The sequence below is a fragment of the Pristis pectinata genome, chromosome 37 (assembly GCF_009764475.1).
Source record: "Pristis pectinata isolate sPriPec2 chromosome 37, sPriPec2.1.pri, whole genome shotgun sequence".
NCBI classification, from domain to species: domain Eukaryota; kingdom Metazoa; phylum Chordata; class Chondrichthyes; order Rhinopristiformes; family Pristidae; genus Pristis; species Pristis pectinata.
The window spans coordinates 7,843,825-7,856,332 of NC_067440.1; the positions used below are offsets into that span (position 1 = coordinate 7,843,825).

Below are 12,508 nucleotides of genomic sequence, written 5' to 3' on the forward strand. Positions count from 1 at the left end.
ATTTTTGAGTTCCAGCATCTGCAGGTTTTTGATTTTCATTTCTCAGGCAGACTCCAGCCCTTCCCCTAGGCCAAGCAATAGCATAAATGCTGGCATCAAACCATTACCCTAGCCCAGAAGGAACACAGTGCTGCCATCAGGCCAGGAAAAGAGAATGAATTCTGGCATCAGGCCCTCACCCTAGGCACAATCTGGAAACAATACTCCATTCTTTCCCTTAGAGCACAAAGGATACAAGGTATTGGGAACTGGTTTGCAGTCATTTTTTCAAGTTGGTGAAAAAAGGATAATTAGTAACTTGTTTTAAATAAGCTCATTTGTTTTCAGCTGCAAACCCCATGTCCCCGAGGAACAGCCTTGTAATAAAGACCTCTACGACAAGGTGATCAGTCCAGATCAGTGTGGACGCATCATTGACACAAAAGGAGCCTTCCGGTAAGATGATAACAGCTCCCATTTATGAAGTGGTTTTAACATCATAAAACATCCCAAGGTACAACTGAAGATCAAATTAAGACAGGAATTGAGAACAAAGAAGTTCCCAAAAGTTAGGTTAGAGAATTAAGTTTTAAGAAGGGTCTTAAAGGAGGAAAGACAAAGAGTTGAAGGGATTTATGAAGGGAATTCCAGAGTTTTGGATCTTGGCAGCTGAAGGCATGGCCAATAACAACAGAGAGATGGAAACTGGAGATGGCCAAGAGCCAAGAATTAAGGCTGCAGGAGATTAGGGATTTAGGGAGTGGCTCAGACCATGGAAGGAAGAGGAAACAAGAATAAAATAATTAAAATCAAAGCATTGCTCGAGCAGGGACCAGTGCGGATTGAGGAAATAACCAGTCCAGGCTTGGTGTGAGTTAGGAAATGTGCAGCAGAATTTTGTAAGACTAGACGTGAATCTAGTCAGCAGAACATCTAACATCTGCTGGTTTCAGTCCTCACTATTACTGGAGAGCAGGGGGAGGGATGGGGACAGTCCCAGGAGATCAATCTACAATCACAAACCCTCCCTGGTGAGAATAAAGGATCTGTATTTATATAGCATATTTCACATCCTCAGGGCATTCCAAAGCACTTTTACAGGTAATGATTTGCTTTTCGAAAGCAGTGATTGTTATAATGTAGGAAATCAAGGCGGCCAATCAGCACACTGCAGGATCTCACAAAATTCATCTCAGATTACGATGCACAATTTGATGTTCAGGTTACAGAGATGATATAAGAGCACTGAAGAAGCAGGAAAAGCTATCAGGAGAGATTACACTCTTTAGAAGAGACACAATTGACCAAGGAATTTAAAATTAGGAAGTTAACAGGATAAATGTAGAGAAGATTTTTGACTTCATGAGAAAGAGTAAAATTAATGACCCAAAATATAAGAAAGTCGCCAGTGTCCAATAAGGAGCTCAGGAGAAGCTCCTTTGTCCAGAGAATGGTACAAATGTGAACACTCTCCCCCTCTTGGAGAAGTTGAAGCAAAGAGCAGAGATGGGTTTGGGGGAAGTATATATTAAAAAAAATGGGAGAAAGAAATGGAAGGAGATGTAGATGGAGTGTGATGGAGAGGTTGACAGAAAGTCCATGTGGAGCTTAAATATCATCAGCATGGACCACAAAGTTCAAACACATCATCACCACATTGATTGCTCAGAAGAAGCTCAAATCTTAAAGAGCTTCTCTCCTGGCAACCACAGCCCAGGCCATGGAAGTGAGTGAAAATGCAAAGCAGGGTGGCATAGTGTTTACCAGTATGACCACATCCCATCCACTCCAGGGCCATGATCAAGTCCTGTGTCTCAAGTGGCCCTACTGCAAGATACAGGCTGATCAGTCTTGCAGACATCACAACTTTCTTCACCAAGCTGTATATCACAGAAGTGCTGAGATCATTGGGTCATTACATGAAACTCCATGATGTTTCTGCATTTGTATATTGACTAAAGCAAAATAAATGATTAGTAGGGTAACTAGGAAGAGAGTCGGTCCCCTTAAGAATCAGTGTGTGAAGCCGTGGGAGATGGCGAGGTCTTAAATGAATACTTGTCTGTATTTACTGTGGAGAAGGACGTGAAAGCTAGTGAGTTCAGGGAAGAGAACAGTGAGATTCTGAAGCATTTGGACATTATGAAGAAGGAAGTGTTGACAGGCCTGAAGCACATAAAGGTGGACAAATCCCCTGCTGAGAAGAATCACACACTGGGGCAGTGGTTGAGACAGTTTACAGAGGGCGCTAAGCAACTCAAAAATGAACTCTAGCATGATCTAACTCACCGAAAACCACTTTTGTGCTCTATTTGCTTGTACAAAAAGTGGGCAAATGGATTTAATTTTTAGTTCTATGCATTTTAGCAATGTTGTTTGAGGAAGTAAAGAGGCTCAGGGAGAGGAAGAAGTCCATTAAATAGTACCATGGGTTCTTTAGTATCTTAGAACAGTGTTGGGTTCCCGTCGTACTCCACAAGGGATGTCAGCCTTGTACACATCTCTAACGTTGTTGTACTTTCTGCTATTCTGCAGGGACTGTGTTAAGATTGTGGACCCCGAGCACTATTTCAACAACTGTGTGTACGACATGTGCCAGTTTCAGGGTCTTGAGAGGACTCTCTGTGATCAGCTGCAAGTTTACACGGATGCTTGTTTATCTGCTGGGGCCCCGGTGCACAACTGGAGAACTCCAGACTTCTGTCGTAAGTCGATGTGATGCAGTCGATGGCCAACGTATACCAGATGGCCCTGGGGATCAAAGGCTTATGGATAGGGCAGAGAGGAAAAGAATTGCAGTATCCTGAATAGCACTGCAAGAGTACAGGTCCTGTACACATGCACCCACTGCTCCTATATGCAGGCACCCACAATATTATAGGTTCAGCACCTAAACGTATACACACTTCTTCATTCACAGCCCAAATATAGACCAGTACACACACTTGTATACCTCTAGTATATAAGTGTACTGGTTCTGTACTGGAGATGTGGATGTATCGGCACTGTGTACTGAGCCTATACAGGTGTATATGTACTACACCTGTATGGGCTCAGTACACACAAGGCCACACATCCGGTACAGATAAATTCACACCTCCAGTACAGGACCAGTTCACAGGTACCCCCAGCTCTGGTGAAAGCCCACTGTAGACACACCCATCCACAGCCATAATACGGGACCAGTACACATTCCAATGCAGGAGCAAAGCAACAAACCTACAGCTCCGGTACAGGAACAATACACGATCACCCACACACTCAGAGCTCTAGTGCAGAATCAATGTACACACACACCTACACCTTCAGTGCAGGGCCAGTATATCTGCACCCTCAGCTCCAGTGCAGGGCAACTACACAAAAACACACACCTACAGCTCCAGCACAGGCCCAGCAAAGCAGCTCCAGTAAACATTCTCCCTCCACACTGCACCAGCACAAATCCATTACACATACTCTCAGCTATTGCAAGTCCAGCACTACTCTCTTTCCCTATACCGGTAGAGAATGATGAGGACACTACTGTCGCTGTCTAGTAGTAAAGTGTCAGTAAATGCTTGATTTTCAAGGACCACACCAGCAGGAGGTGAATGCACGTATAGATCATCCATGTGTCACCACTTTGTCAGCCAATGAGCTATGGCAGGTATAGTAGAAGTCTATTTTAAGGCAAAGAGATTCTATTTAAGTCACTATGAACTACAGCAAACAGAACATGACTGAACTAGAGCAACATTTCCCAATAAGAGCAAGTTTAGTTCTCCAGGAAAGTACAGAAAGTGGAGAATTACAAAGTGTGAATATAAAGTTATTTACAGAAGAGAAGTCTCCAGGTCAGGAATACTGGTGTTGCTGCGCAATTAGGATACACATGTTGTTTCTTCTCACTTCTGATCAGCACTAACATTGTGTCACTGTGTCTGTTTTCCACAGCTCTCCACTGCCCTGAGAACAGTCACTACACTCTGTGTGCAAGTACCTGCCCACCTACTTGCAATGACCTGTTCTCTTCTATCCGCTGCTCAGACCAATGTGTCGAGGGCTGTGAATGTGATGAAGGGTTCATCCTAAGTAATAGTCAGTGTGTCCGGGTCTCCGAGTGTGGCTGCACAGATATGACAGGCAATTATTGGCTGGTGAGTAGCTGTATCTCTGACTATGATCTCAGATAGAAGGTACAGGATAATCGTACCACCTTCTGAATCATTTATTTCTGTGTACATTGGTAGGGATTCCCCCAACCTCAGTTTCAGAAAAATCTGTATGGTGGAGCACGTAGTTATTCTCTGACAGAGAAATATCTGTACATTAATGGGAGTCTTTCAGCTTTAATCTCAGAAATAACTATACATTGACAGAGCTCTCTCTGGAAGCTATCTCTTCGCTAGGGCTTATCGGTCATGGCAATGTCTCCCCACTAAAATTTTTCACACTTTCAGGGTAAAATCTATAACTGAAGTCTGTCAGCCTCTTTCTTTTTGAGAGACATCAGTGAATTGACCAGTGTTTCTCAATCCTTCTCTCAGGAAGATTTTATACCCTGACTGGGATCTCTCAGTCCTCTCTCTCTCTGGCAGAATTTGGTAGAGGTCTGTCAGTCCCTTCCCATCAGGGAGATAATCTCACAGTATATATGTCAGGTAGATTTCATTGGAACAGGGAGGGCTGTGTATCTCAGTCCCTCACTCCCAAGGGGATATTTGTTCACTGACAGATCTCTCTGTCCCTTATCCTTTGGAAAGGTCTGTACTCTGTCTGAGCTCTCTCAGTCACTAACTCAAAGAATCAGCCTCTGTCACTTTGTTTCTTGGGCCCAAAGAAGATGGACTGAATGTCCATTGTCACTGCTGCAGATTTGTGTTTCTGTTTTTATGATTGATGTTTCACCTGTGACTCAGTGGTTCCTGCTCTTTTGCCTCTCAATTGAATCCCACACCATAATTCTGAACATGGTACGTTCTGTGCTGTAGTATAGTACCCTGTACAGTAGTAGCTAAAAGGTAGAGCTGAGCTGTCAGAGGTGTCGCTTTTGGATGAGAAGTCAAACCCATCAGCTCTCTCTCAGGTGGACAATAGATCCCGTGGTACTGTTTTGAAGAAGAGCAGGGAGTTCTAACTGACATACTGGCCAAATATTTATCCCAATCAATATTGGCAAAACAGATTATTTGTTATTATCACATTGTTGTTTGTGGGAGCTTACTGTGGGCTAATTGGCAGGCACGATTGCCCCATGCCACAGCAGTAACATTGCGTCAGGGCAATTCAATTGGACTAGAAATGCTATGAGGCACCCAAGATGATTCTTAATCCCTACACAGCAAAGGCTGATTGACCTTGAAAGGTTCTGTGTTTCCATTTTTTTGATTGCTCAGTGCCGTCCGTGGCTCAGTGACCCTATTCCTGTCCTCCTTACTCATTCAGGCTTGTGTCATAGTAATGGAAGTCCTCTTTATCTTCCTCCTCAGCCTAACGAGACCTGGTACCAGAAGGACTGCAGCGAGCAGTGCCAATGCCACGGAGCAAATGTCATCAAGTGCAAGAGTGCAGGATGCACAGCTGGAGAGAGCTGCGGGCTACAGGATGGAGTGTACGGCTGTCATCCTCTGGGTAAGGCCTTATCAACTTTATCAAGCACATGGACAGACCCAGCACACTGGGGATACAGTAGTATAGTGGTCACATTGCTGGACTGGTAACTGGACTAATGATCCAGAGGTGCAAGTGAATCCTCTAACTTAGAATAACCTAAGGTCTGGGAATGCACTCCTGGCAAGGCATCTCCTACTGCTGTGTTGGATAGTAGACCTACAGGTTCCTCTCCCACTCCCTCAGCTAATGCACTGGGAGCGCTTGAGTCCTAATCAGTTCACAGGCTGGGAATTTTTATGCTTGGGTGATCAGTCAGGACTGGGTCACTATATGCAGTTTTTTCTTCACACGGGATTATCTCTTCATTAGTACCAGCATAAAGCAGAGGATTGAGCATAGAGGGAGGTGACAGGGATGATATAAGTTTCTACAAGGTTCATCCATTTCCTCGCTGTGAGCAGCATGATGCCCATTGTTCCAACTGCATGTTATTTCTCTTACTGCCTTTCTAGCACCATGATCACGTCTGTGTACTGCCTGTCTTTGGGGGTACTGGAAAGATTTTCTTCATACTATTTGTAAATCCCCTAACTCTCTCTTGAGACAGTTATTATTTTAAATCATTTGATACCGACTTGCTTAAGATTCTGCCTTGCCAAGTCCACCAGAACCCTATTTACACACCGCTGCTACACAATTGCAGCAGTCTGGGCCACACGCCACTGTACAACTCAAACTGTTTCTGTAACTCTGATATCTTATCATCCTTTTGAGATATCTTATTACCCTGAGTAAGACTAAGCTCATAAACCTGATCTTATACCTAATCAAACTCATTGCTCTTTGTTGCTTCCACTTATTCCTGTTGCCTAGTTGAATATCACTGCATCCCAAACAGTATTCTCAGGTGTTTATTCAGACATTCCTCTAGCAAGTGTCTGTACATGTACACCCACATGACTCTGATTCATTTCACTTTAAAAATCCGGGTTGAGAGAAGGGCAGGACTTGCAGATCAATGTTCCAGGGTACAGATGTTTCAGACACGACAGAGAGGGATGTAAAAGAGATGGCAAATTGCATTCCTGATTAAAGAGAATGTCACGGCTACACTAAGGGAGGACATTTTGGAGGGCTGATCCAGTAAGGCCATGTGAGTAGAAATCAGGAATAAGAAAGGTACAGTCACTATGATGGGGTTACACTATAGGCCTCCCAGCAGCAAGTGGGGACCAGAGGAACGGATATGCACGCAGATCATGGAGAGGTGTGAAAACAACAGGGTAATTGGAGTGGGTGATTTTAACTTCCCCAATACTGACTGGGACTCCCTGATTGCCAGGGGGTTTGGCTGAAGCAGAATTTGTTAAGTGCATCCAGGAGGGTTTCTTGAAATAATATGCAGATAATCCAACTAGGGATAGGACTGTACCAGACCTTCTGTTAGGGAATGAGCCTGGCCAGGTGACCGAGGTGTCATTGGGAGAGCATTTGGAATAGTGACCATAATTCTATAAGTTTTAAGATAGTTATGGATAAGGAAAAGATTGGTCCTTGCGTGAAAGTGCTAAATTGGGGGAAGGCTAATTACAACAGCTTTAGGCAGGAACAGGAGAAAGTCGATCAGGAGTGGTGGTTTGTTGAATGGGAAGGTGAACTCCAGACATCTATACCTATAGAGACTTGGAAGAAAATTCTTCATTTAGTCAATACATCTTCAATGTGTGCCAGACACTCGTTGATACAGTGTAAGGTAGTCCACAGGACCCATATGTCCAAAGATAAGTTAGCTCGTTTTTATAACCATATAAATCCTATATGTGATAGATGTAAATCGAATGTGGCTTCTTTGACACATATGTTTTGGTCCTGTCCTCTTTTGGAAAAATATTGGAAAGATATTTTTAACATTATTTCAAATGTATTGAAGATTGATTTACAACCTCACCCTATCACTGCAAATTTTGGATTACCAAGGATAGACTCCGGCCATCTATCTGCCTCTGCTAACCGTATGATTGCCTTTGTTACATTAATGGCCAAACGATCCATTTTGCTTAAATGGAAGGATCCAATACCCCCCACTACTTTTCAATGGTTCTCTCAAACTATGTCATATTTAAACTTGGAAAAAATTAGGAGTGGTACTGTTGATCCTTCGCTTAAATTTGAAGATATTTGGAGTCCATTTATTCAATATTTTCACATGATGTAGATCCCCTTTCAATAACTTTCCAACTTGGAGGAATGGAGTTGACGACATAATATCGCTCTGTTTCTACTGAGAAATTTTAGCCCAGTTTTTTATTCTTTTTTCTTGTTTGTTTTTTTTGAAAATGTTTTTGTTTAGTTTAGTTTATATTGTTTACAATTTTTCTTATTGATTTGGGTTTTTTTTAAAATTTATATAATAAATCTTTTTCTTTCTTTTCTTTTATATTATATTCATTTACTAAGAGATCGTTGGATCTACAGATTTTTTTATATTTTGTTGTTCTTTATGATTATCTATGCTATGATTGTTATCCAGATCTCTTTGTATTACATGTATAAACATTGATGCTATATATCAATCTGCATTAATTTGAAAACTAATAAAAAGATTGAAAAAGAAAGGAGTGATGGTTTGAGAGTGAAACCTCTCACTCTCAAACTGCCATTGATTGGAGTTCAGGACCAGAATGTTCCTGTGAGGATGAGCGATCAGGATGGCAAGGTTCAGGAACCTTAGATGACAAGAAATATTGTAAGTTTATTTAAAAAGGGAAAAGAAGCATAGGTAAGGTTTAGGAAGATGAAATCAGATAAGGCTCTTGAAGAATATAAAGGAAACAGGAAAGAATTTAAACAAGAAATTAGGAGGCCTAAAAGGGGGCATGAAATGCCCTTGGCAAGTAGGATTAAGGATAATCCTAAAGCATTTTATACACATATTAGGAGCAAGAGCGTAGATAGGGAAAGAGTAGGTCCTCTCAAGAACAAAGGAAGGAATTTATGCGTGGAGTCAGAGGAAGTGGGTGAAGTCCTTAATGAGTACTTTGCATCAGTATTCACCAGGGAGAAAGACATGGACAATAGTTAGATTAAGGAGGGGTTATATGGAAATTCTAGCATAGCAGTTAGCGCGACGCTATTACAGCGCCAGCGACCCGGGTTCGATTCCTGTCACTGTCTGTAAGGAGTTTGTACGTTCTCCCGTGCCTGCTTGGGTTTCCTCCGGGTGCTCCGGTTTCCTCCCACATTCCAAAAAAAAGACATACGGGTAGATTAATTTGGGGGTTTAAAATGGGCGGCACAGACTCATTGGGCCAGAAGGGCCTGTTACCACGCTGTAAATAACATTTTTTTTAAAATGGTGATATTAAGAAGGTTGAGAGGTTTGAAAATCCTTAAGGTGGATAAATACCCAGGGCCTGATCAGATCTATCCCAGGATACTGAGGGAAGCAAAGGAGGAGGTTGCTGGGGCCTTGACAGAGATCTTTGTATCCTCTTCAGCCATGGGCAATGTGCCAGAAGAATGAAGAATAACCAATGTTATTCCTTTGTTTAAGAATGTAACAGGGACAAACCAGGAAATTATAGGCCTGTGAGCTTTACATCAATGGTTGGGAAATTATTGGAGAAGATTCTTGGGACAGGATTTTCTCACATTTGGAAAAACATGGCCTTATTAGGGATAGGATGGCCGAGATGAGGAGCTGAAGGGCCAGAATGGTTGCAGGGCTTTCAGCAACAAGAAAACTCGGGTTTGTCCTCCTTGAAGCAAAGAAGATTGAGAGGAGATTTGACAGGGTACAGCATCGTGACTGGTTTACAAAGGGTAAACAGACGGCAGCCTGTTTCTTTAGCAGAAGGCTTAAGGACCAAGGGGTACAGATTTAATATTTTGTGTAGGTGATGCGAAGGCAATGTGGGGGAAAAAGCTTTTTTTTTATATGATCAAAAATTCATAGCCTTTATAAGTGGTGGAAGCAGAATAAAAAGTCAGTTGATAGGTACGAGAGCAAGTAACTTGCTGGGCTTTGAGGAAAGAGTACAAGAATAGATTGTGGGGATTGTTGTACTAAAACCAAGCATAGACCTGATAGGCCAATTGCCCTCACTCTGGGCTATCACAACTGTAAGAGATCAGTTGTTTTTGTTGGACAAGGATATTATAGAACCAAGCTAAGTACATGAAGTTCAGGTTCAGATTTGACATGATCTGAATTAATGGCAGAACAAGCTTGAGGGCTAGATGGATTCTCTTGTTCCTCTCTACTCTGTCCGTGGCTAATAGTTCTAAAGAAATAGATTAGCCAAGGAAGGAGAAGACCGTTGGATCAACCAGGGGAGATGTCATCAAAGTAATGAGAAACAAAGACAAAAGCAGGAAGAGGCCAAGTGGCCTTTTTGCGCCATTACGTCAGGATTCACACAGTCTCTCTCTCGCCACAGGCCATGAAACCTGCAGTGCATCAGGAGACCCCCATTACACGACTTTCGACAAGACAGTCCACCATTTCATGGGAACATGCACCTACACCCTATCAAGACTCTGCAACACCTCTTCCGGCCTGCCCTACTTCAACATTGAGACCAGTAATGAACACCAGGGCAGGAACAAGCAAGTCTCCTATGTCAAGGCAGTTCACATTGACGTTCATGGTCATCATGTCACCATAATGAAGAACCGAAGAGTCATCGTAAGTGTTAGGTCCACAAAGAGTCCCTCTTCCTTGGCTAACTTCACTGATGACTCCATATCGTCATAAATTCTGCCTTTGAATGATCCTGGGCCACAATCAATGAATTTCCCAGTTGCTCCTTCCAACTTAAATTGAATAACCTCCCAAAAGAGGGCCGAGAATGCGGAATTTGTGCCACACGAAACGGCTCAAACTATCGGCATGGATTGATTTGAGGGGAAGCTGGCTAAGCAACTAAGGGAGAAAGGAGATGTGCTGGTGGGGTGAGGGGAGTGGAATGGGAACATAATGAATGGGCCAAGTGACGACCACCACCTCCCCCTCTCCATTCACACCCACCCCATCATCCCATACTAACCTGGCACGTACATGGGTTCAATTGCCCTGGACCTCCCAATCCCAAGCGTAGCTATTGAGACGTGGTCGACGTTTCAAGCCAGGACCCTGCATCAGGAGAGGGGAGATAGCCAGTATTAAAAGGCGAGAGGGAAGGGTGAGGTCTCCTATCCCCTCCCCCAGCTGGGTCCATCCGCCCATCATCGCTCTACATCACCTCCCTTCCTATCAGATTCCCACATCTGCAGCCTCGTGTCTCCACATCACCTTTCACCCGCCAACTAGCTCCATCTGATCTTTTATTTCCCTTCCCTTATCTGTCTCTACCAATCACTCACCAGCCGCTGTCTCCCAACTCCATCCCTCCCCCTCCTCCACCTGGATCCATCAGCCCATCACCTCACACCTCTCCTGGTTCCACATATCACCTGCCGCCCCCTGCCTCTCCCCTCCCTTTCACCTCTTTATACTGGCTATTTTCCCTCTACACTCTCAGTCCTGATGCAGGGTCCTGACCTGAAACATCAGCCGTAACCCTGCCTCCGCAGGTGCTGCCTGACCTGCCGAATTCCTCCAGAAGTTTGTCTTTTGCTAGTATTCTAGGGGTTGTCATGGACAATGGACGGGCACCCGGTGTATTCTGGAAACCAGGGAAACCACCAGTAGTTGCGCTTTTGTAATTTGTTGATTGCAGCTATTGGGTCCTGACACTGTTTACTTCTGGCACAGTTGGATGGCCGACGGGTCAACCTCCCCATCTTTGAGGACAACCTGCAGATCCGGATCAGCGGGGGCTACGTCTTGCTGGAGACGGTTTTCGGCTTATGGGTGCGCTACGATGGGAACCATCACGTGGACGTCACTGCTCCCTCTTCCTACGCAGGACAGCTCTGCGGCCTCTGTGGTAAGGTCCAGGGCAGGAACAGGAGTCCTGAGTACCAAATTCATGGAAGAGCTGCAGCTCTCTGGCTAACGTAGGAAAGTAATTTGCTCAGTGGCAGCATGGGAGATAAAATGTATAGACTGAGAGATCCAGGGCATCACAGGGCCAATAAATGGATTGCAGGGCAGGCATTAAGATAGGTTTTAAGCAGCGTCTTAAAGCAGGAAGCAAGAAGAGCTTGGGTGGGGGGTGGAGTGGGGATTTCAGAGCTTAAAGCTTTGGCAGCTGCAGACAATGATGGACTGATCAAATTCAGGGATACCCAAGGAAGAGCATGAGGACCTCAGAGGGTTGTAGGGTTGGACGATCTTACAGCGATAGGAAGAATTACATCTGCTGCACCTGAAAGCCACAGGAAACTAGAAAATATCCCAGTGCATCACTAGCCATGAAAGCTAAAAGGCACAGGTTTGGTTCCTGATCTGCACCAGGTTAAATGTTAAATGGTGCTAATGGGTAACTTGGGCTTGAGACATTGATGGGACAGTGCAGAGAAAGCTTTACTTTGTATCTACCCTGTGCTGCCCTAGGCCTTGGAAGTTGTAGAGGGAGCTTTACTCTGTATCTAACTATAATCCCCCTGACCTGGGAATGCCCAATGGGACAGTGTAGAGAGAGTTTTACTCCAAATCTGACATTTTCTATTATAACGTCCTCACTATCCTCCTTGCAGGAAATTATAACGGGAAGAAGATTGATGACAACTTGAAGCCTGACGGCAGTGTTGCTGAAACCACAGACGAACTGGGAGAGAGTTGGCTTGTACCTGACAACACCACAGGGTAACTGCAAGCCTGGCAGTTCATTGAATAATATAATTCCAGATGAGTGCAGTTCAGACAGGACCCATTCAACCCACTGAACTGGAACCAAATCTTTCAAGAAGTAATCCAGTTAGTCCCATCCTCCTACCATTTCCCTGAAATTTTCTCTCCAAGTATTTATCAAATTCTGTTTTGAAAACGGCT

The 12,508-nt window shown here is 43.9% G+C and overlaps 1 protein-coding gene across 1 annotated transcript in view; it reads left to right on the forward strand.

Moving 5' to 3' along the window:
• The window catches only part of LOC127586508 (IgGFc-binding protein-like), a 118,316-nt gene that overhangs the window by 64,952 nt on the left and 40,856 nt on the right, over positions 1-12,508 (forward strand). Inside the window, exons 59-65 of the mRNA XM_052044520.1 lie at positions 328-435; positions 2,515-2,684; positions 3,913-4,115; positions 5,448-5,589; positions 10,011-10,258; positions 11,327-11,501; positions 12,214-12,322. Of these exons, the coding sequence (XP_051900480.1) occupies positions 328-435; positions 2,515-2,684; positions 3,913-4,115; positions 5,448-5,589; positions 10,011-10,258; positions 11,327-11,501; positions 12,214-12,322 (1,155 nt within the window). The remainder of the gene's footprint in view (positions 1-327; positions 436-2,514; positions 2,685-3,912; positions 4,116-5,447; positions 5,590-10,010; positions 10,259-11,326; positions 11,502-12,213; positions 12,323-12,508) is intronic.